This window comes from Acinonyx jubatus, chromosome E3 (genome assembly GCF_027475565.1).
Source record: "Acinonyx jubatus isolate Ajub_Pintada_27869175 chromosome E3, VMU_Ajub_asm_v1.0, whole genome shotgun sequence".
Lineage (NCBI taxonomy): Eukaryota > Metazoa > Chordata > Mammalia > Carnivora > Felidae > Acinonyx > Acinonyx jubatus.
This window is the reverse complement of record NC_069398.1, coordinates 12,489,912-12,513,941: the sequence shown is the minus strand read 5'-3', so window position 1 is coordinate 12,513,941 and position 24,030 is coordinate 12,489,912. Positions and strand designations below refer to the sequence as shown.

Here is a 24,030-nt window from a genome sequence, read left to right as displayed (position 1 = left end):
TCTCTCTCTCTCTCTCTCTCTCTCTCCTCATCTCTCTCTGCCTCTGCCCTGCTTCCTCACTCATATGCTCACACACACTCTCTCAAAAAAAAAAAATTAAAAAATAATAAAAGGATCCTAATTCCCAGCTTCCCAGAAAGTAAATATTGTATGAAATTACAGAACTGCTTTCTGAAATTTCAATCAACTGAATGAGAATTACTGTATAGGTATAGATTTTAATTCAGTACTCTTGACATTTGAAAAATTAAGTGAAGTTCATACTGTGAGCTGATATCCACTAAGGCAGTAATACTCAGTGTGGTCTTTAGATCTGTGGTAGTATGCAAAAGCTTCTTGCCGTCATATAACTTTAGTATGAAAATGAGCAGACACTTAAAAAACTTATTAAAATTTGGCATTGCTGTGACATCTGAAACTGATTTTTCTATTAATCTATACAAATTCTTTATAGATTTTGAATGTGAATATGTGTAACATTTTTTCCCCTCTGGATCTTTCCTTACTATATTTTTTTTAATGTTCATTTTTTTTTTTTTTGAGAGAGAGAGAGCAGGGGAGGGGCAGAAAGGGGGAGACAGAGAATCTGAAGCAGGCTCTGTGCAGCGAGTGCAGAGCCCAATGCGGGGCTGAACTCACAAACTGTGAGATCATGACCTGAGCCAAAATGAAGAGTTGGACGCTTAACCAATTGAGCCACCCAGGCACCTCTTGCCTTACTATTTTTTTTTCTAATGTTTATTTAGTTTTGAGAGAGAGAGTGAGACAGAGTGTGAGTGGGGGAGGGCCAGAGAGAGGGAGACACAGAATCAGAAGCAGGCTGCAGGCTCTGAGCTGTCAGCACAGAGCCCCACACGGGGCTAGAACCACTAACCGTGAGAACATGACCTGAGCTGAAGTCGGACGCCCAACCAACTAAGCCACCCAGGTGCCCCACCTTACTATTTTTAATAGTGTCTTTCACATAAGCAGAAGTATTTAATTTTAATGAAGTCAATTTATCCATTTTTTCCCCTTTCATGGTAATACTTTCTGTCTTAATGAATCATTGCTAGCCCCAAATTCATGAAGATATTCTCATAAATTTTGTTGTGGAAGATTTATGATTTTAGCTTTTGCATTTAGGTTTATGATTATCTCGTTAACTAATTTTGTGTAGATATGAGTTAGTGATCAAGATTCATTCTTTTCATATAAATGCCATGTTATTCCATCACAATTTGTTCAAAAGATTTCATTTCCCCAGTGAATTATATTGGCATCTTTGTGGAAAATCAAATGTCTATTTCCAGTTACCTCATTCTTTTTATTAATGTATTTCTTCATCCTTAAACCTATACAGTTTTGTCTTAATTATGTACATTTTTACATTAATTAAGTACATTTGTACTTAATGTATTTCTTCATCCTTAAACCTATACAGTTTTGTCTTAATTATGTACATTTGTACAATAGTACAATTGTACTAATTATGTACATTATGTACATATGTACTAAGTCTTAAGTGTTCTTTAACACTGGCATTCCTTTCCAAGATTTTTTTTTACTAAGCTAGACCCTTTGCATTTCCTTATAAATTTTAGGATAGCTTGCCAATTTTTTCAAAAAAGACTGCTGGGATTTTGACTGTCACTATATTGCTATCATAGATCAATTTAGGGAGAATCTACATCCTAACAATTTTGAGTCATCCAACCAATGAGATTTAGATATCATTTGTTTAGGTGTTTAAATTATCTCTCAGAAATGTTTTGTTATTTTTGGTGTAGATTTATAATTTATTTTTGTAGACTGGCTTTCTATCTTGGGTATTTGCTAAATTAATACATTGTATGTAATACTTTTTTGTGGATCTCTTCAGAATTTCCTGCACACGTGATTCTGTCAACTTCAAACAAAGGTAATTTCACTCTTTCCTTTCCAAAATCTATACCTTTTATTTCATTTCCTTTTTCTGATACAAGCTAGGACATCCAGTAATATGCTGAATAGAACTGATGAGAGCAAACAACTTTACTTTATTCCTGATTACTAGGGGAGAAATGTTCAATATTTCACTAGGAAGATAACAAATTTCTCACACATGTACTTGATCAGATTCAGAAACTTCACTGTTTTTGTTTTGTTTTGTTTTGTTTTGTTTGAGAAAGAGGGAGAGACAGCATGCATGCACATGAGTGCACAAGCAGAGGAGGGGCAGAGGGAGAAAGAATCTCAAAGCAGGCTCCATGCCCAGCGTGGAGCCCAAAGTGGGGCTCAAAGCAGGGATGGATCTCACCACCATGAGATCATGACCTGAGCCAAAATCAAGAGTTAGATGCTTAACAGAGCCACCTGGGGCGGGGGGGGGGGGGGGGGTGGCGGCCAGAAACTTCACTTGTATTGCTACTTTGGTTTGGAGAGTTTTTAAAATATACCTCTATATTTGGGGAAAAAATGTAGTCTTACAGAAAAGTTGCAAAAATAATAGAGACAGTCCCATATACCATGCATTCTCAACAGAGGGTTATACAACTTCAATTAGACCATAGCACACAGAGCAGATCTGTAGTGTACCTGTAGTATTAAAATTTCATGAGAACACTTAGGGAGAAAATATCCAAAATGATTCTCTATAAGGGCAATGATGAAAAAAAGATTGAGAAATATTGCTTACACACTGCACCCAGATTCCCAAATATCGTATCTTATACTATTATGGTAAATCTGTCATAACTAAGAAATTGACAATGGCACAATACAATTTCTAATTTATACAAACTTTGGATTCACGAGTTTCTCACCAATGTCATTTTTTTTCTGTTGCAGAACCCCCATCCAAGATACTACATTGTATTTAGGTGCCATGTCTCCATAGTCTCCTTTGATCTATGAAACTTTATCATCCTTTCTTGTTTTTTAAAACCTTGAGAGTTTTCAAGAATACTGGGCATGTATTTTGGAGAATTATCTACAATTTGGGTTTGCATGATGTTTTTTTTACTAATAGACTAGAATTAAAAGTTTTAGAGAAAGATACCACAGAGGTAAAGTGGCCTCTTCATCAAATTGTATCAGGGAATATTTGCTATCAACATGACATCAAAGTACTCATAAAATTATTTTAAATTCCTTGGCTACTAATTCCAATATCTAGCTTCTCAGTTCACTTATTTATAATGACTCTTTTTTTCTTTTAATTTTAGGTAACATTTTCCTGCTTCTTTGCATGTCCTATAATTTTGGATCTCATGCCAGAAATTGTGATTAAAGGAAGAGTGGACACTAAAGTGTATAATCGTTTGTTCTGTTTTCTTAAAGATGCTAGCTCCTTCCTTTGTCATGCAGCTAGAGGAAGAAGCTGACCATTTAAATTCCAAGAGTTCAGCTGAGTTGGGCTGAACCTGGGCCTCAACTTAACTTACAGATTGCCTCCTATTCCTTGCCACTACAACCAGCAGTGCCAGGAACTCTCTATGGATCATTAAAAAGAGTTTCTTAGGGTTTCTACCCAGGAACATATTATTAATTTGGCTACTACTATGGTGTGAATGTTCACGTCTCCCCAAATCCATATGTAGAAATCCTAACCCCTAAGGGTGATGGTATTAGAAGGTGGGATCTGTGAGATGTGTTTTAATCATGACAGTGCAGCCCTCATAAGTGGGATTAGTGCCTTATAAAAGAGGCTCCAGAGATCTCCTTAGTCCTTTCCACCAACTGAGGACATAGTGAGAAAGCACAAGTGAGAAACTTAGGAAGGGGGCCCCTCACCAGAACATGACCATGCTGGAGCCTTCATCTTGAACTTCACAGCCTCCAGAACTGTGAGCAAGAAATCTCTGTTGTTTATAAGCTGCCCAATATGTGGTATGTATTTTGTTACAGCGGCCTAAGTGAGCTAATACAGCTGCCACTGCCAGACCGCTCCCCAGAAGGGCTGTATCAGCTTGTGTGGCCTCCCTTCTGCAGTGCATTTACATACCCCTGGCAATCCTTAGCATTATCCAACTAACCCTTATAAAATCATACCCCAGGCGAAGTTCATAATGCATGCAGTATGTATGGTGGAAAAGACATAAGATTCCTTGTTAAATTTTATGATGGGAAAAAGTTTAAAATATTTATTAAAGAAAATAATAACAAAATAATAAAGAAAATAAAGAAATAAAAAAAATAATAACATGCAAAACAATCCCACCACCTAACAGAGTAAAAGTTTTCATATTTGGAAATTTGTCCCAGCTTTGTGCTGATAAATATGCAGTTTACACAGTTATCATTTCAAAATACAGTTCCGAACTCTACTTTTTCAGAAGACTTAATGATGGCTATTTTTAATGACTGTACAATGTTCAGTAAAATTAAATTTTATACTTTTGTTATTCATTTACCATACTTAAGATGCAGGTTATTTCAAATTTTTATGAATTATGGTGAATTGGTTATAGCTTGTTTTTCTTGTTGGATAATTTCCTCAAGGTAAATGTGCATTATTGTTAATAAAAACAAAGCCCCACTTAAAGATGTTTTAATGGTAGTTTGTATAATATATTTTAAATTAATAGAACTATATTAGAAACTGTTTATCAACCCAACAGAGTAGCATACAGTTATAATGGGTCAGACTGTGTCGGTACCCAGGAACATGTATGTTAAAGTAATTAAAATCCAAATTTCACAAGTGAACCTACATGAAAAAATGAGGATATACAATGACCAGGAAAAGATAAAAATACATTGTTCCAATATATAGAAGTTTTATATAGGTTTTTGGACACTGAAAATTTTAAATAAAGAAATCACCAGTAGAATTTAAGAAACACAACAGATGAACATGGGGGAAGGGAAGGGAAAAAAGATAAAAACAGAGAGGGAGGCTAACTATAAAAGACTCTTAAACGCAGAGAACAAACTGGGTTGCTGGAGGGAAGTAGATGGGCGGGATGGGTTAAATGGGTGATGGGCATTAAGGAGGGCACCTTTAGGAATGACCAATGGGTGCCATATGTAAGAGAGGAATCACAAGATTCTACTCCTGAAACCAAGACTACACTGTATGTTAACTAATTTGAATTTAAATTAAAAAAAAAAAAGAAGAAATCACCAGCACAGTAAGTTAAAAATTAACAATTTTCATCACAAGGTTAAAGAAATACAGGTATAAACATGTGATGCCTTAAGAGCCTTACTTATATGACTTATATGACTAGGATATAAAAATAAGTATGATTAAAGATCTGCTTACCAGGACTCCCCCCATGGGAACTACGTTCACTTCTGGGACCCAAAGAAGGAAAAGTTGGAAAGAGAACACCTGTTTCCCAGCCTTCTGTTCGGACAAAACCCACATACTTGTTCCTCTGAAAACTACTAAAACGCAGATAATATTTTACCTACAGGGAACAAAAAGAAATGATACCTGTAAACAAAAGATAATTAAGGAAGAATGAGAAACAAAAGGAAGTTAAAGAAAAATCGCATGTGTGTGATTCTGAGGCAGACTGTTGAGCACTAAGTGGATTCCGAACGTTAGGCAGTGGAGCAGACTTGTCATATGGCTATTGTGGGTTTGCGGTAAACAAACACGGTGGCAACTTGCACACCAGTGCCAATGTCTTTTTCCCAAAATAGACAGCTGGCATGCATACTGAAATGAAACACACCAAAAGATGCTGCTAATTTCTCTTCCCATTACATCAGCCAAGTGTTTTAAGAGGAAAATCCCTTCCTCCCCTAAAAGTGATTGTAACCATAAGAAAGAATCCCACATGAGGACAGAGGAGAAATGTGATAAAATATAAATGTGGAATACTGCATAATTTCCTTATTAAATGAAAAGATAATAATACTAATTCTAGAGAACTAAATAAACCTCAAGGTAGAGCATGCTGGGTCTAAGTAGCTTTACAAGACAGAAAATGGTCCAGCAGTTGCCTAGAGTCAAGGGTCAGACCAGAGAAATCAGTAACATCAGGAGGAGCAGGCCGATGTCATAAATCTAGGTAAATATTAATATACTCAGTTATCAAGCCGAGAGCTTCAGACACTTACTGCATGTTCAAGGACTAAGACATAGAACCTATTCCTCAAGGAGCTCAAATTCTAGTTGAGACGACATATATATTTACTTTACAGCAAATTCAATGATAGTAACATGTAAGGAGCATTTATGGGAGTATGGAGGAGGACAGAGGTGGGTGTGGTTAGGAGAAACTGTACAGCAAGTCACAGTAGCAATGTTAAAGGTAAGAGAGTGAGCCAAGTGGCAGGGACAGTGGGGAGATTGTCCAAGGAAAAACAGGTGAAGTTTGAAACTGTACCAAAAACACTCTAACCAGTCTGTATATACACTGATGAGCCTACATCAGCACCAGCTCATACCAAATTAGTAACTTGAGGGAATTTTACATACGTGAAAGGAGTGAAAGAGTGAGGGAAAAGAATGAAAACGTACCTCCAACTCTACTTACAACCCAGTGGTTTTCCTTACTTTTTCCTTCCATTGAGAACCAGCAGTTATCTTAAATGCAGAATTATAGCTCCATGCGTACATCTATACTATATTTTGATTATTTCCTTCAACACCAAGGACACCAAGTTCAAAGCACAGTCCTTGTCTCTCCTTCTTGGAGGTTGTTATCAGAATCTTCCTCAGAGTCTGCTTATGTCCTAATTCTGATTCCACTTGGCTAAACCTTGGCACTGTTTTCTAGATTTAGATTCTGGTGAAAAACTATGAGATTCAAACAAAAGAAACAGGAACATTTTCATGCTGTGTTCCATGCTGGTGAAGATGCAGCTGCTTTTAACACCTCAGGTCTTTTGAGCTGGGAAATCTGCATTCACTTCACCGTCATGTACACAGCTGGGAAAGAGCTGTATCAGATACAGTGGGAAAGGTAATATCCTTGGTGGTCCATGTCTCCTATGATTCTGATTTATAAGGAGAAAATCTAGTACATGGTAAATTTAATTCTTTCCCCACCAACATAAAGCTCTGGCTAAATAAATACACATACACAGAAATTAGTTAGATTTGGATTTAAATCCCTGCTCAACTATGTACAAGCAGTATGATCTTGGGTAAGTTGCAGCCCCCACACTTAATAAATGAAATAATTATGCCTCTACTTCATTAAACCTCAGAAACTGGAAGCACACTTATGAAGTTTCTACATAAAACCTTCTTACCTTAAGTGGTAGGGGATTATCACTATTTTGGAATTCATGGTCAAAAATAATAGCAACCAACACTTTTTTAGAGTTATTCTCTTGTTTAACATACTCTTCAAAATCTTGTTCTGAAGAAAAGCCTTGAACTGTAGAAAGAAAAATAAATCTAATGTGTGAGTTGCCCACATACAGGCAAATGTATCTGAGTGCCTTTTCTATCTATAAGATGGAAAAATGCTTTACACGGATGAAAGATTATCAACATATAAATTTTAAAACACTGTTGCTCAGGGGTACCTGGGTGGCTCAGTTGGTTAAGAGTCCAACCTCGGCTTAGGTCATGATCTCATGGTTTGTGAGTTCAAGCCCCGCATCGGGCTCTGCGCTGACAGCTCAGAGCCTGGGGCCTACTTCAGGTTCTGTGTCTCCTTTCTCTCTCCCTCCCATACTTGTGCTGTCTCTCAAAAATAAGTCAATATATATTTTTTAAAGTAAATTTAAAATAGTGTTCAAACATCGGCACAACAAACTAATGGATATTAGGAGTGCATGAAAATTTTTAGGAGTTTTAAAAGTTTGACCACAAGTTTAAAGTATAATTAAAAAAATAAAGTATAATGAATCATTATAATAAATACATACTGAAATAAAGGAAGAGGGATACTTCCAAAGTGTTTTCAAATTTTCATTTTAGAAGGAAATAACAAAATTGATCCATGAAATCTATTCAAAGTCGTGTACGATGAGAATCTCTAATATCTGAATAAAAACTACTTAGAAGTTGAAGAATGAAACAACTTCACAATTTTAATATTGGAGGTGATTATGTGTGATAATCATTATTTTTGGTAGTTTGGAAATGCCAAGTGTGCATACTTTTCTCAAGGTGGGCACAGCTGGAATATAAATTCCAAAGCTGGAAGCAGGATGTCAGGGACTAGAATCAGGTTTGGACCCACGCAAGGTGACCAGGAGCAGGACAAAACAAAATCCTCAGAGAGTTTAAATGATCAAAGCTGCAAAAACAAAGTCCACCAAATTAAACAAAACAAAATAAAACATAGGAACACAGCTGGAAATTTCAGAATATTATCCTGAAAGTACACTGTGGAAAGGTGAAGTGCATACAAACAGGTAGTCAGGTACACTTTGGGGCATGTAGCCTCTGCTTCTGCATCTGAACTTAACCACTGTCATCATCTCACCTGTGCATTCTTTACGTCCCAGGGAACCTTCCATCTGCCTTAACCATGGAATGTTGTGGGAATAACCACAATTCTTTGTAACTGCCTGGCCAAGGTGGTAAGGGACTGAGGAGGGATCCACCAGTTTGTCAGTCTGTTTTCAATAATTTATCTGGGCTTCAAGGAAGGTGTTACCTGCTCAAGCAGGGGTATGTGAAAAGACTGAGAGAGATAAAGGGAGATAGTGAGAGATTTTTTTAAATGTTTATTTTATTTTTTAGAGAGAGAGAGAGAGAGAGAGAGAGAGAGAGAGAGAGAACGGGGAGGGAGAGAGAGAGAGGCAGACACAGAATCCAAAGCAGGCTGCAGGCTCCGAGCTGTCAGCACAGAGCCCCACACTGGGCTCGAAATCACAAACCCCAAGGTCAAGACCTGAGCCTCAGGAGTTAACTTACTGAGCCACCCATGTGCCCTGAAAGTGAGAGATTTATGAGTGCTTAATGAGGCTAAAACATGTGTTTGTGTGGATTTCTCAAAAATAGAGCTGGAGGGAAATTTATTTATTATTTATTTATTTTCATTTATTATCTGGGTGGCTTTATTTTTTCCCCAGCTTTATTGAAGTACATGACACATAAAAGTTGTGTATTTAAGCTGTAAAACATGATAATGTGATATATGTATACACTGTGAAATGACTGTAACAATCAAGCTAATTAATATCTCCACCACAACACAGTTACCACTTACTTTATTTTAAAAATTTTCTGCCCAGAGTGATTTAGGTGTTACTGACAAAATAAAATTGTATATATGTAGGTCGTATAATGTGATTTTAAGGTATAACATTATGTTTTAATATATGCATAGACTGTGAATTGATTACCAAAACCAGGTTAATTAACTCATCTATCACATTTTGTAGTCACCATCCTCTTTTATGAGAAGAACACTGCAAGATCTACTTCCGGAATAAATTTTATATACACTATATAGTGTTATTGACTGTAGTCACCATGTACATTAGATTTCCAGGACTTACTCATCTTCATAACTGAAAGTTCATACACCCTGACCAAAATCTCCCCATTTTCCCCACCTGCCTCCACTCCAGAAACCATGACTCTACTCTCTGTTTCTGTGAGCTCAGTATTTTTAGATAACACATATAAGTGAGATTATAAAGTATTTGTCTTTCTGTGTCTGGCTTTTTTCACTTAGCATAATGTTCTCCAAACATAATACATATTGTTACAAGACAGGATCTCCTTCTTTTTTGTGATGGAATAATCACGTTTTCCTTATGCACTGATCTGCTGATGGACACTATGGTTGCTTCTATACCTTGGTTGATTGTAAATAATGCTGCGATGAATAATTATGGACTTACAAACCTTGAAAAAGGGAAATGCATAGGGTGAGTGCCATATTCACCCTGGTACTTTACCTGAACGCATTTGCAGAAAATTGTAGACTTACTGAGCTGAAGAAAAGAGATGAGAGCTCAGGCTGCCAAAATGGCTGGAACTTGAGAGGTAAACTTGCAAAGAGAGGAGAAGAGCATAGAAGTGAAAATCAGCTTGTAAATTCCTCTGAAGTCAGCAGTCAACTCCTGAACTGAGAATGTATAGGCTAAGACTCTTTGAAACCAAGGAGATAACAGCAGCTGGCAGGCTAAAATGCTGAGCAGGGATTTCATCAGGTACACAGTGCTGATGAAATAGAGATTAGCATTCAAGCCCCACAAAGGTCGAGGAGCCTTCATAAATACTCCAGGCTTCCAGCTGACACCCTAGAAGAACCATGCCCTAGAACACAGGATATGCTGCAAGAGTAAAGACAAAACTGAAACAGAGCCGCCTTTATGAAGCCTAAAACCAGACTTTGATGGAATTAAGTTACTCTGTCAGTACTCTAACAACCAACCAGAAGAAAAGTTAACCCTCAGGAGCCTCTGATGTTTTTTATCCACAACACCTGTCACTTTATAAAAATATACAAAATATGCTATAAAACAGAACTCAATGACTTAAAGAGAAAAAAATATATACAAGTAATCTAGATACCACAATTTTTCAGTTAAGGACTTTAAAAGTAACTATGGTTAATATAGTTAAGAGAGAACACTTCTCTGGTTACCTGAAATCTATTAAAAACAGGACAAGCGGAAATTCCAGAACAGAGAAATATTTTTAGAAACAATTCAACAGAGAGATCACATGAGCTAATAGTTTCAAAACATATAAGCATAAAGAAATTTGAACATTGTATATAATGTTAAAGTAGATGTTTTATATCTATATATTTATATATAAAACACCTATTTCATACTAACAACACCTAGCTGGAAATGTAATACCTCTGTCAATAACTGACAGAATAAGCAGACAAAAACCAGTAAGAATACATATTTGAAAAGCATTATGATTAACTAACTTGACAACTTCGCCTGGGTAGCATTTATAAAACACTACAAGCAAAACCCGCAAAACACATGGTCTTTACAAATGTACATGGTACATTTTTCAAAATACACCATAAAGTGGGCATAAACAATTCTCAAAATTTCAAAGAACTGAAATCAAATATATTCTGATTCAAGGAAGTTAAAATAGAAATGGAAAAAAAAAAAACCGAGAAAGAGAACAACAAATTCCAAATGTTTTTAAGTAAAGTAATACATTTCTAAGAATCCCATGCATCAAAGATGAAATCAGAATGGAAATCAGGCAATATTCTGGGTAACCCAAAGTAGCTTCTAAGAGACTACGTTTATTGGGATATTTGTATTATATACTTCAAAGCTTATTGGGGATTTTGCATTCTTCTGCTTCACTGATGTTTTAAATAAGGTATGTTTTGAGATGGCATCTGGTCTCAAGTTCCCTCAAATCCCTTGAGAGTCAAAAAAAGGCTGAAAAAATATACTAGTGAATAAATGTATGTATGTAAAAGGAAGGGGCACTAGAGGTATGCTCACCAAACTTTTGACAGTGTTTCTTTCTGGGGGAAAAGGAGAGAAATTGAGTTGAGAAGGTGGGGTAAGCTTACTGTGGGGCTTTTAAGATAATTCTATGTAGTTTAAGTCTTCTCTAAAGCATCTATATATGACTTGCACATTTTTATATGAACAATGTTTGAAATAACTGACCACAGAGCACACATCCAGAATGAGGGCTCATGCTTATGCTGTGCCTATGTGTACCTTTGGTGCACATCATATACCTCCAGGGTTATACTTACCAGGTTTAAGAAGCACAACCAGAAACCAGGACGACTTAGTATCAAAGAATTGGATAATAATCCAAAATAATATAAATTGATCATCTAATTTTTAAATATTACTATGTTTTGGGCTCTAGGAGAAAATATTTTTTTATGAATTTAACTCTCAAGTTTAACAAAGTCTGTAATATTATATCTAGGAGGGTACTCTCTGGTTATGAGGATATATCCTATAATGCTTTAGCTGGGAGAACAATGCCTGGCTAAAAGATTACATATGTGTCTTTACTGAAACCCAGTTTAATAATACATTTTTTCAAAAACTTTAATTTCTAACCTGTGAAATTATAGTGTAAATCCCTCTTCACGTGGTCAACAATGCTCTTCACCACAACACTTTTGGAAGGCACGAAAGCCAGTTCCCATGGACCAGGAAAAATCATGGGCATTCCAAGAAATGCAGGTAACTTATCAATAGGTTGAAGAGAGTAATTGAAAGGCCCATACTTCTTTATAGTCAAAATCTTGCGTGTTAACAGAAGCGTACCAGCAAACAGTAACGTCAAGGTGAATTCTACAAATAACGCCACCAATCGCCGCCTCTAGGAGATGGAAAAAAAAAAAAAGATTATGTTAATGTCCTGTAAGTCCATTACCTCTGCAAATGCCTAATTCTTTTTTATTAAAAGACACTTCTTAAAAGAAGATATATAGATGGCAAAGAAGAACTCTATAGTAGCAATAGTTTCCTGGACTGTTTTCTCCATTCTCCATGTCATTCTGCTATTATTTCACTCTGTGAGGACCCTTCACATTTGGAAGAGATACCCCCAGCTGTAGGACTGCGAAAAATGTAACAGGATAAATTGAAATGTAGTGATCAGGCTGTAAGAATTTTCACACTGTGGTCTCTTAGCTGTTGCAAAACTCCTATAGATAGCTCAACTTACCTTTAAAATAAAATTCTTCCACAGAAGAGCCATAAATTGGTAAACCCATGAGAAATCCATTCTTCAATTCTAAGGAGGGAGTAAAGATTTTTACTTAGATTTGAATTGTTTAATGTTTTAATCAAACTCAAAGGAGGACAATAAGAAACAATAAGCACTTGAAATATTAGGGAAGCTGTTTATCCCTAAATCCCTACTCAGTATCTACCAGGTTTCTAATATGTATAAAACTTCAAGCACAAAACAAAGATCAGTATGTTATTGATGCAAGCTTCCAGGTAAATTTGACCAGTAGCTTTCCCAATGATTATTAAGAAACAATACAAGAGATAATAAATAATCACCATCAGCAAAAAGACAAAATGGTATGTGAAAATCACATCATAGCTATAAGCCCAAAATGCCACTCAACAAGTAGCAAGACTGAAAGTACTTCCATTAACAACATTGCTAATAGGAGAAGATTCATTTTTATATTTAATGAATATTTGCTGAACATCTATTACGTGACATATTAAGTCACTTAGGTGTATAATGGGAAACATAACAAAGGTTTTTGTTATTTTATTAATAGGTTATTAATAACCCAGGATCTGAAATCAGACTATCTAGGTTGGTTCTCAGCTCTACCACTATCTGTGTGATCTTGAACACTTGACTTAAATTCTTGGAGTTACCAGAAAGAGAGCTACAATTCAGGGCCAGGAAGGGGAGACATTATTTTAGGACCTCACCTTATAAATAAGGATGAATGTGAAAGAAACTGGCCATGGTCTGTGCAGGGACTGCACAATTTCAAATAATTTTAATCCTTGATACCAGATGAAGGTATCCTATATTGCAAATGCCTGTGGTACCTAGAACTAACTAACTAACTAACTAACTAACTAACTAACTAAATAAATAAATAAATAAATCCTCTCTGAAGAAAACTAATATTATCCTGGAGACTCAGCTATTTCTCCAAACAATTTTTCTGAATATAACATCTGGCACTCCTGACATCTGGGGTGGAATTATCAGGAGCAAAATTTAAAATAAGTATGCTTACCATTTTCAAGGCAAAAAACATAGAAGGTTTAGAAATTCCACAAAAGAGCATTAGATTAGGATCTCAAAGGATGGAGGAAGCACTGGTCCTAGACCTAAGCATAAAGCTAACCTATAAAACTAGTAGAAAACATATAGAAGAATATCTTTGTGGCCTTGTGGATACAGAGATTTCTTAAAGTAAATGAAAAAAACTACAAGCCATAAAAAAGATCTTCATAAAAATCTAAAATTTTTGCTCCTCAAAGAATACCATCATGAAAATAGGAAAGAAAGTCATAAAAGGGGAAAATATTTCTAACATATTTATCTGACAAAAGACATATATAAGCATTGCTATAAGCCAATAATAAAAATATAACAACCCAAATTTTTAAAGTGGGAAATACACTCAAAAAGACATTTAAGCTAGAACAAACAATGCTAAAATTTGTATGGAACCACAAAAGACCCTGGATAGCTAAAATAATGTTGAAAAAACTGAAGGCATCATAATTCTGGATGTTAGCCTGTTTACAAGGATGTAATCATCAAGGCAATATGGTATTGGCACAAAAACAGACACATAGACCAATGGAATAGAATACAGAACCCAGAACTGGGCCCACAAATGTATGACCAACTAATCTTTGACAAAGCAGGATAAAGCATCCGATGGACAAAAGACAGTCTCTTTAGCAAATGGTGCTGGAGAACTAGACAGCAACATGTAGAAGAATGAAACTGGACCACTTACACCATACACAAAAATAAATTCAAAATAGATGAAAGACCTAAGTGTGAGACAGGAAACCATCAAAATCCTATAAGAGAAAAGAGGCAGCAACATCTTTGACCAGCCGCAGCAACTTCTTACTTGACAGGTCTCTGGAGGCAGGGGAAATAAAAGTAAAATTGAACTGTTGGGACCTCATCAAGATAAAAAGCTGCAGAGTGAAGGAAAAAAATCAATGAAACTAAAAGACAACCTTCAAAATGAGAGCAGATATTTGCAAAAGAAGATATATTGGATAAAATATCAAAAATCTATAAACATCAAACTCAACATACAAAAAAAAAATTCCGTGAAGAAATGGGCAGAAGGCATGAATAAACACTTTTCCAAAGACATCCAGATGGCTAACAGACACATGAAAAGACTCTCAACATCACTCATCATTGGAGAAAAACAAATGAGATACCACCTTATACTTGTTACAATGGCTAAATTTAACAACTTGGGAAAACAACAGATGTTGGCCAGGATGTGGAGAAAGGGGAACCCTCTTACACTGTTGGTGGGAATGCAAACTGTGCAGCACTCTGGAAAACAGCATGGAGGTTCCTCAAAAAATTAAAAAAGAACTACCCAATGACCCAACAATTGCAGTAGTAGGTATTTACCAAAAGATACAAAAATTCTGATTTGAAGGGCACAGGCACCCCAATGTTTATAGCAATGCTATCAACAATAGCTAAATTATGGAAAGAGCCCAAATGTCCATTAACTGATGAATGGATAAAGAAAATGTGACATGTGTATACACACACACACACAGTATGGAATATTAGTTGGCAATTAAAAAGAATAAAATCTTGCCATTTTCAACAACGTGAATGGACCTACTTTGCTAAGCAAATTAAGTCAGTCAGAGATAGAAAAATTATATGATATCACTCATATGTGGAATTTAAGAAACAAAACATGTAAACATCAGGAAGGGGAGGAAAAATAAAATGAAAGCAGGAAGGAAGGCAAACCATAAGAGACTCTTAAATAGGACAAACTTAGGGCTGCTAGATGGGAGGTTGGTGGGGCAATGGGACAAATCGGTGATGGGCAATAAGGAGGGCACTCGGACGAACAGTAGGTGTCATATGTAAGTGATAAATCACTAGGTTCTACTCCTGAAAACAATAGTATACTGTATGCTAACTTGAAATAAATTTTTTAAAAAGAATAAAGCTGCTATAAAGATCTAATTAATGAATAAGAGGTACGGTTTCCGGAGGGAGATGGCAGGATAGGAGGACGATGGACTCACCGCGTCCTGCTGACCACTTAGATTCCACCCACATCTGCCTAAATAACCCAGAAACCCGCCAGAAGACTGGCAGAACGGACTCTCCAGACCCAAGCGTAGACGAGAGGCCCACAGAAGAGGGCAGGAAGGGTGGAGAGGCGATGGGCGCTACATGCACTGGCGGGAGGGAGCCGGGGTGGTGGAGGGGCAGCCCGCCCAGCAAGGAAGAGCCCCTCAGTCTGGCTTGAAAAAGCAGAGGGGCCGGACGGAGTGTGTTCTGACAGCCAGCAGGACTTAACATCTGGAATATTATAAGTCAACAGCTCTGCTCCGAGAGCAGGAGGGCTAGAGGACAAAGGGAGGGAAAGCTGTTGAGCCACGGAGGACAGAGCTCAGCTTGGTGGGGAACAAAGGCTCTTACCAGCGCCATCTCCCTCGCCCATCCCCCAGCCAAAATCCCTAATGGAACTAGTTCCGGTCAAAGAACTTGCTTGCACCAAGCAAACAACCAACGCTGTGCTTCTGCAGATCCATCCCTCCAACGGGGCCGCCTCCCTCCCGGTGCCGCAGGGCCCCTCCTGAAGCGGACCACCGAAGGCAAAGCGAGCTGAGTCTGCTCCTCCCGCCCCTGTGCACCTTCAGGATCCACCCCAGCTAATACGCCAGATCCCATGGAAGCAGCACCAGAAGCCTGGCAGTGTGGAAGTAGCCCAGACAGGGGCCATACCACTCCACAGTGAGTCCTGCCCCTGGGAGAGGGGAAGATAAGGTACACACCAGTCTGACTATGGCCCCAGCGGTGGGCTGGGGGCAGACATCAGGTCTGACTGCGGCCTCACCCACCAATGCAAGTTACTCCAGACAGCACAGAGGAAGAGTCCTGCAGTTCCACGCCACTCCAGGGACTATCCAAAATGACGAAATGGAAGAATTCTCCTCAAAAGAAACTCCAGGAAGTAGCAACAGCTAACGAACTGATCAAAAACGAGTTAAGCAATGTTAGAGAAAATGAATTTAAAATAATAGTCATAAAATTAATCGCTGGGCTTGAAAAAAGTATACAGGACACCAGAGAATCTATTACTACAGAGACCAAGGGACTAAGAAACAGTCAGGAGAGCTAAAAAATGCTATTAATAAGCTGCAAAATAAAATGGAGTCGACCACAGCTCAAAGTGAAGAGGCAGAGAATAGGTGAATTAGAAGATAAAATTATGGAAAAAGAGGAAGCTGAGAAAAAGAGAGATAAAAAAATCCAGGAGTAGGGGGGAGAATTAGAGAACTAAGTGATGCAATCAAATGCAACAACATATGCATAATTGGGATTCCAGGGGAGGAAGAGAGAAAGAAAGGTGATGAAATGTACTTGAAGAAATCATAGCTGAGAACTTCCCTCATCTGGGGAAGGAAAAAGGCATTGAAATCCAAGAGGCACAGAGAACTCCCTTCAGATGTAACTTGAATTGATCTTCCTCATGACATATCATAGTGAAACTGGCAAAATACAAGGATAAAGAGAACATTCTGAAAGCAGCTAGGGATAAACATGCTCTAACATATAAAGGGAGACCAATAAGAGTAGTGACAGATTTATCTACTGAAACTTGGCAGGCCAGAAAGGAATGGCAGGAAATCTTCAATGTGATGAACAGAAAAAAATATGCAGCCAAAAATCCTCTATCCAGCAAATCTGTCATTTAGAATAGAAGGAGAGATAAAGGTCTTCCCAAACAAACAAAAACTGAAGGAATTCGTCACCACTACACCAGCCTTACAAGAGATCTTAAGGGGGATCCTGTGAGACAAGGTACCAGAGACATCACTACAAGCATGAAACTTAGAGACATCATGATGACTCTAAAACCGTATCTTTCTATAACAACACTGAATTTAAATGGACTAAATGCTCCAACCAAAAGACATAGGGTATCAGAATGGATAAAAGAACAAGACCCATCTATTTGCTGTCTACAAGAGAATGATTTTAGTCCTGAGGACACCTTCAGATTGAAAATGAGGGGATGGAGAACTATTTACCATGCTACTGGAAGTCAAAAGAAAGCTGGAGTAGCCATACTTAGGTCAGACAAACTAGACTTTAAATTAAAGGCTGTGACAAGAGATGAAGAAGGGCATTATATAATAATTACAGGGTCTATCCATCAGGAAGAGCTAACAATTATAAATGTCTATGTGCCGAATACGGGAGCCCCCACATATGTAAAACAATTACTCATAAACATAAGCAACCTTATTGATAAGAATGTGGTAATTGCAGGGGACTTTAACACTCCACTTACACAAATGGACAGATCATCTAGACACACGGTAAATAAAGAAACAAGGTCCCTGAATGATACATTGGATCAGATGGACTTGACAGATATATTTAGAACTCTGCATATCAAAGCAACAGAATATACTTTCTTCTTGAGTGCACATGGAACATTCTCCAAGATAGATCACATACCAGGTCACAACACAGCCCTTCATAAGTATACAAGAATTGAGATCATACCATGCATACTTTAGGAGCACAATGCTGTGAAACTTGGAGTCAACCACAGGAAAAAGTCTGGAAAACCTCCAAAACCATGGAGGTTAAAGAACACCCTACTAAAGAACCAATGGTCAACCAGGCAATTAGAGAAGAAATGAAAAAATATATGGAAACAAACGAAAATGAAAATACAACAATCCAAATGCTTTGGGATGCAGTGAAGGCAGTCCTGAGAGGAAAGTACATTGCAATCCAGGGCTATCTCAAGAAACAAGAAAAATCCCAAATACAAAATCTAACAGCACACCTAAAGGAAATAGAAGCAGAACAGCAAAGGCAGCCTAAACCCAGCAGAAGAAGAGAAATAATAAAGATCAGAGCAGAAATAAACAATGTAGAATCTAAAAAAACTGTAGAGCAGATCAACGAAACCAAGAGATGGTTTTTTGAAAAAATAAACAAAATTGATAAACCTCTAGCCAGGCTTGTCAAAACGAAAAGGGAGATGACCCAAATAGATAAAATCAGGAATGAAAATGGAATTATTACAACCAATCCCTCAGAAATACAAGCAATTATCAGGGAATACTAGGAAAAATTATATGCCAACAAATTGGACAACCTGGAAGAAATGGACAAATTCCTGAACACCCACACACTTCCAAACTCAATCAGGAGGAAATAGAAAGCTTGAACAGACCCATAACCAGCGAAGAAATTGAATCGGTTATCAAAAATCTCCCAACAAATAACAGCCCAGGAACAGATGGCTTCCCAGGGGAGTTCTACCAGACGTTGAAAGCAGAGATAATACCTATCCTTCTCAAGCTATTCCAAAAAACAGAAAGGGAAGGAAAACGTCCAGACTCATTCTATGAAGCCAGTATTACTTTGATTCCTAAACCAGACAGAGACCCAGTAAAAAAAAGAGAACTACAGGCCAAAATCCCTGATGAATATGGATGCAAAAATTCTCAATAAGATACTAGCAAATAGAATTCAACAGCACATAAAAAGAATTATTCAGCATGATTAAGTGGGATTCATTCCTGGGATGTAGGGCTGGTTCAACATTCACAAATCAATCAGCGTGATACATCACCTTAATAAAAGAAAAGATAAGAACCATATGATCCTGTCAATCAATGCAGAAAAAGTATTTGACAAAATTCAGCACGCTTTCTTAATAAAAACCCTCGAGAAATGTGGGATACAAGGAACATACTTAAAGATCATAAAAGCCATTTATGAAAAGCCTACAGCTAATATCATCCTCAATGGGGAAATACTGAGAGCTTTTTCCCTGAGATCAGGAACACGACAGGGATGTCCACTCTCACCGCTGCTGTGTAACATAGTGTTGGAAGTGCTAGCATCAGCAATCAGACAACAAAAGGAAATCAAAGGCATCAAAATTGGCAAAGATGAAGTCAAGCTTTCACTTTTTGCAGATGACATGATATTATACATGGAAAATCTGATAGACTCCACCGAAAGTCCGCTACAACTGATACATGAATTTAGCAAAGTCGCAGGATACAAAATCAATATACAGAAATCAGCTGCATTCTTATACACTAATAATGAAGCAACAGAAAGACAAATAAAGAAACTGATCCCATTCACAATTGCACCAAGAAGCATAAAATACCTAGGGATAAATCTAACCAAAATGTACAAGATCTGTATGCTGAAAACTATAGAAAGCTTAGAAGGAAATTGAAGAAGATATAAAGAAATGGAAAAACATTCCATGATCATGGATTGGAAGACTAAATATTGTCAAAATATCAATACTACCCAAAGCTATCTACACATTCAATGCAATCCCAATCAAAATTGCACCAGCAGTCTTCTCGAAACTAGAACAAGCGATCCTAAAATTCATATGGAACCACAAAAGGCCCCGAATAGCCAAAGTAATTTTGAAGAAGACCAAAGCAGGAGGCATCACAATCCCAGATTAGCCTCTACTACAAAGCTGTCATCATCAAGACAGCATGGTATGGGCACAAAAACAGACACATAGACCAATGGAATAGAATAGAAACCCCAGAACTAGACCCACAAACGTATGGCCAACTCATCTTTGACAAAGCAGGAAAGAACATCCAATGGAAAAAAGACAGTCTCTTTAACAAATGGTGCCGCGAGAACTGGACAGCCACATGCAGAAGAGTGAAACTAGACCACTTTCTTACACCATTCACAAAAATAAACTCAAAATGGATGAAGCACCTGAATGTGAGACAGGAAACCATCAAAACCCTAGAGGAGAAAGCAGGAAAAGACCTCTCTGACCTCAGCCATAGCAATTTCTTACTTGACACATCCCCAAAGGCAAGGGAATTAAAAGCAAAAATGAACTACTGGGACCTTATGAAGATAAAAAGCTTCTGCAGAGCAAAGGAAACAACCAACAAAACTAAAAGGCCACCAACGGAATGGGAAAAGATATTTGCAAATGACATATCGGACAAAGGGCTAGTATCCAAAATCTATAGAGCTCACCAAACTCCACACCCGACAAACAAATAATCCAGTGAAGAAATGGGCAGAAAACATGAATAGACACTTCTCTAAAGAAGACATCCGGATGGCCAACAGGCACATGAAAAAATGCTCAACATCGCTCCTCATCAGGGAAATACAAATCAAAACCACACTCAGATATCACCTCACGCCAGTCAGAGTGGGCAAAATGAACAAATCAGGAGACTATAGATGCTGGCGAGGATGTGGAGAAACGGGAACCCTCTTGCACTGTTGGTGGGAATGCAAATTGGTGCAGCCACTCTGGAAAACAGTGTGGAGGTTCCTCAAAAAATTAAAAATAGACCTACCCTATGACCCAGCAGTAGCACTGCTAGGAATTTACCCAAGGGTTACAGGAATACTGACGCATAGGGGCACTTGTACCCCAATGTTTATAGCAGCACTCTCAACAATAGCCAAATTATGGAAAGAGCCTAAATGTCATCAACTGATGAATGGATAAAGAAATTGTGGTTTATATACACAAGGGAGTACCACGTGGCAATGAGAAAGAATGAAATCTGGTCCTTTGTAGCAACGTGGATGGAACTGGAGAGTGTGATGCTAAGTGAAATAAGCCATACAGAGAAAGACAGATACCATGTTTTCACTCTTATGTGGATCTTGAGAAACTGAACAGAAGACCATGGGGGAGGGGAAGGAAGAAAAAGAGGTTAGAGTGGGAGAGAACCAAAGCATAAGAGACTCTTAAAAACTGAGAACTGAGGGTTGATGTGGGGTGGGGGTGGGTGGGTGATGGTATTGAGGAGGGCACCTTTTGGGATGAGCACTGGTGTTGTATGGAAACCAATTTGACAATAAATTTCATATAAAAAAAAGAAAAAGAGGTACAAATATCCGGTTACCAAAGGAAAAAAAAAGATCTAATTAATTAATTAATTAAAAACCCAGAGGTCTCCTTCCTTTTAAATCTTCTGCTTACTTTGCATACAATGAGGTGACCAAGATGGCCTGCCTGTTACTCTGAGCTGGACCAACCTTTAGAAAGGCTCTTCTGGCTCTAGGTCCTAACCACCCTTTTCTTTGAACATGTGCTTTAGAAAACTTGTAATTATACATCCTTTCTCTGTTTAAAATACAGATAACCCTTTTTTACAAGCCTCTTTCCTGTTTTACAACCCCAAACTGCCTTTCTGAAGGACCTGGGAGTCATCCTTTGACACGTAATCCTTAAGGAAGATAACACCCCTATTCCCAGTCTCTGTGCGAGGGGGGAGCTAGCTTTCAACAGGCACCAATCAGCAAACACAGATGGCCTCATCAGAGAACCACATGGACAAACTCAGGAAGTTACTCAAGGTGTTCTCCTGGTCAACCTTCCCTCCAACTTTTCCAACTTTCCCATTGTCTCACCCCAGTCCACAAACACCTTCCCACCCTTTGTTTCAGCAGAGTTGAGCTCAGACTGAGTTCTGGCCTCTCTTCCCTGCTCCGGTAGCCTCGCATAAAGTCTTCCTTGCCTGTTTTACTTCGTCCAGTGCAATTTTTGCTTTGAGAGAAGAAAACTAAGACAACGTGAGCTTCCTGCAGCACTTAACTTCCATACCCTTTCTCTCTATTTATTGAACACTTACTGTGTTCTGTCAGTTGAAATAGTCTAGTCACCCTGAGAGATGGGTACGCGTAATATCCAGGTTCTTTCAGACAAGGAAACCCAGGCCTTGTGAAGTCAAAGTTTACCTTGGGTCATTGCTATAATCTGACTGTCTGGGTCCTCCCCTCCTCCCCAGATTCTTATGTTGAAATCCAAACCCGGATGTGATGGTATCAGGATGAGGGACATTGGGCACGTGATGAGGCCATGAGGATGGAGCCCCGATGAATGGGATTAGTGCCCATATTATAAGACATTATAATATAGTGCCCATATTATTAGTGCCCCAGAGAGCTCCCCTGCTCCCAGAAATCAGGCTCTCACCACACACTGAATCTCACGGACCTCTGAGCTGAGACTTCCCAGCCTCCAGAACTGTGAGAAATACATTTGGGTGGCCCAGCCCATGGTAGGTATTCTATTACAGCAGCCCCAGCTGACTGGGACAGTCACACAGCAAGTCAATTCTGGACACCCCAGCCCTAGACCCAAAACATGTGCCTCAAGACCCCTGGCTTTCAAATACTGAAGGCAACCAAAATAAAATTGTTTGTTTAATGTGTTCCCATTAGCTTCTCTGTGTGTCTTGGGGTCCAGAGAAGTGTCTCCTACGTCATGTGCTTGTTTTGGCACTTTCTCCTCCCTGGGAAGTCCGGGATGTATTCCCCAGAGCAGGGGCACTTGGAGAGGAAAAGGAAGGGAGTGAGGTCCAGTGAGGGACATGCAAAACTACAGGATGGAGGGTCAACGCTGGGTGTGGTGGCGAGCGATGTTAGACAGCGAGGTACGGGGAATATTATAATATATATGTTACATACAACGGGCTTTGGAGGGGGCAGAAAGGGTTGTGGAGGGTTCCAGTGTACTGGGGCTTTTGGGGGTGTTGGGGGGTTCACACTTTCCAGCTCTGCACTCAACAGTGCGGCCAGGGGGTGGGCCTCCGGGGAAGTCCAGGAGGGCCACCCTCCGCCTCCCCGGGGGAATCTGGGGAGAAGACACCACCAGGGCGGGGGGTCCCGCACTCACCGCTTGGGCCTCGAAACCGCCACTGCTACACCTGCGCCTCCGCCGCTGAGGGACGCGGGTCACCGGGCGCGGCGTCTCCTCCCAACGCCTTCGCCAACCGCCCAGCTGCCTGCCGGCCCCGCGAGCAGGTCAGCGGCCACGGACCCTTCCTCGCGCATGCGCGCACGCACCCAGTCCCCCAGCCTCCCCCCTCCTCCCTGCAGCCCCGCCACCTGGCCCGCACGCGCCTCCCTGCCCCCTGCGCGCACTGGACCCTCCGCCCGGGACCCCTTAGAGTGTGGGGCCCCACCCAGCACTGCCCGAGGCCCCCAGACCCTCAGGGCCCTACCTCGGGGCCCGTGCGCTTGCCCCCAGGCTCTCTGCCTCTAGACCCCGCTGGACCACCCCACCACCCTCCGACTCTCGCGGGCTCCCCTCTCCCTCAAGTGTCATGGTCACCTCAGCGGGCCAGTAGCTCGTGGCAGGAAGTTGGGAGAGATTCAGTGGCCGCCCTCTAGGGTCTGTGGGCGGCAGCAGAGAACTTGCAGAGGTTCCCCCCACTCGGGGGCCCGCAAGCCTGCTGCGGGGGCCACTCGCAGCCCCCGACGTGGGGCGACTCTGGCGTAAGGCGCGCGGTCCTCGAGTCCAGCTCCCCAGCGAGCGCCGCCTGCGCCTCGACACGTGGGCGCTCTGCGCGTTGTGACTCCCACGGAGTCCTCTCCACGCGCTTCCCCGACCCGCCAGCCACTCAGGGGGCCCCACGTCCCGACCTCTCTCCTGCTCCACAGATTCGTCAGTGGTCGCTTCT

The 24,030-nt window shown here is 39.6% G+C and overlaps 1 protein-coding gene across 1 annotated transcript in view; it reads right to left on the bottom strand.

Moving 5' to 3' along the window:
- Positions 1 to 23,398, bottom strand: part of LOC106970513 (phospholipid-transporting ATPase ABCA3-like) — a 179,733-nt gene extending 156,335 nt beyond the window's left edge. The window contains 6 exon segments of the mRNA XM_053212893.1: positions 5,228 to 5,375; positions 7,174 to 7,301; positions 11,902 to 12,166; positions 12,515 to 12,583; positions 13,249 to 13,371; positions 23,244 to 23,398. Of these exon segments, the coding sequence (XP_053068868.1) occupies positions 5,228 to 5,375; positions 7,174 to 7,301; positions 11,902 to 12,166; positions 12,515 to 12,574 (601 nt within the window). The 5' untranslated portion in view covers positions 12,575 to 12,583; positions 13,249 to 13,371; positions 23,244 to 23,398.
- Between the last annotated feature and the right edge of the window lie 632 nt (positions 23,399 to 24,030).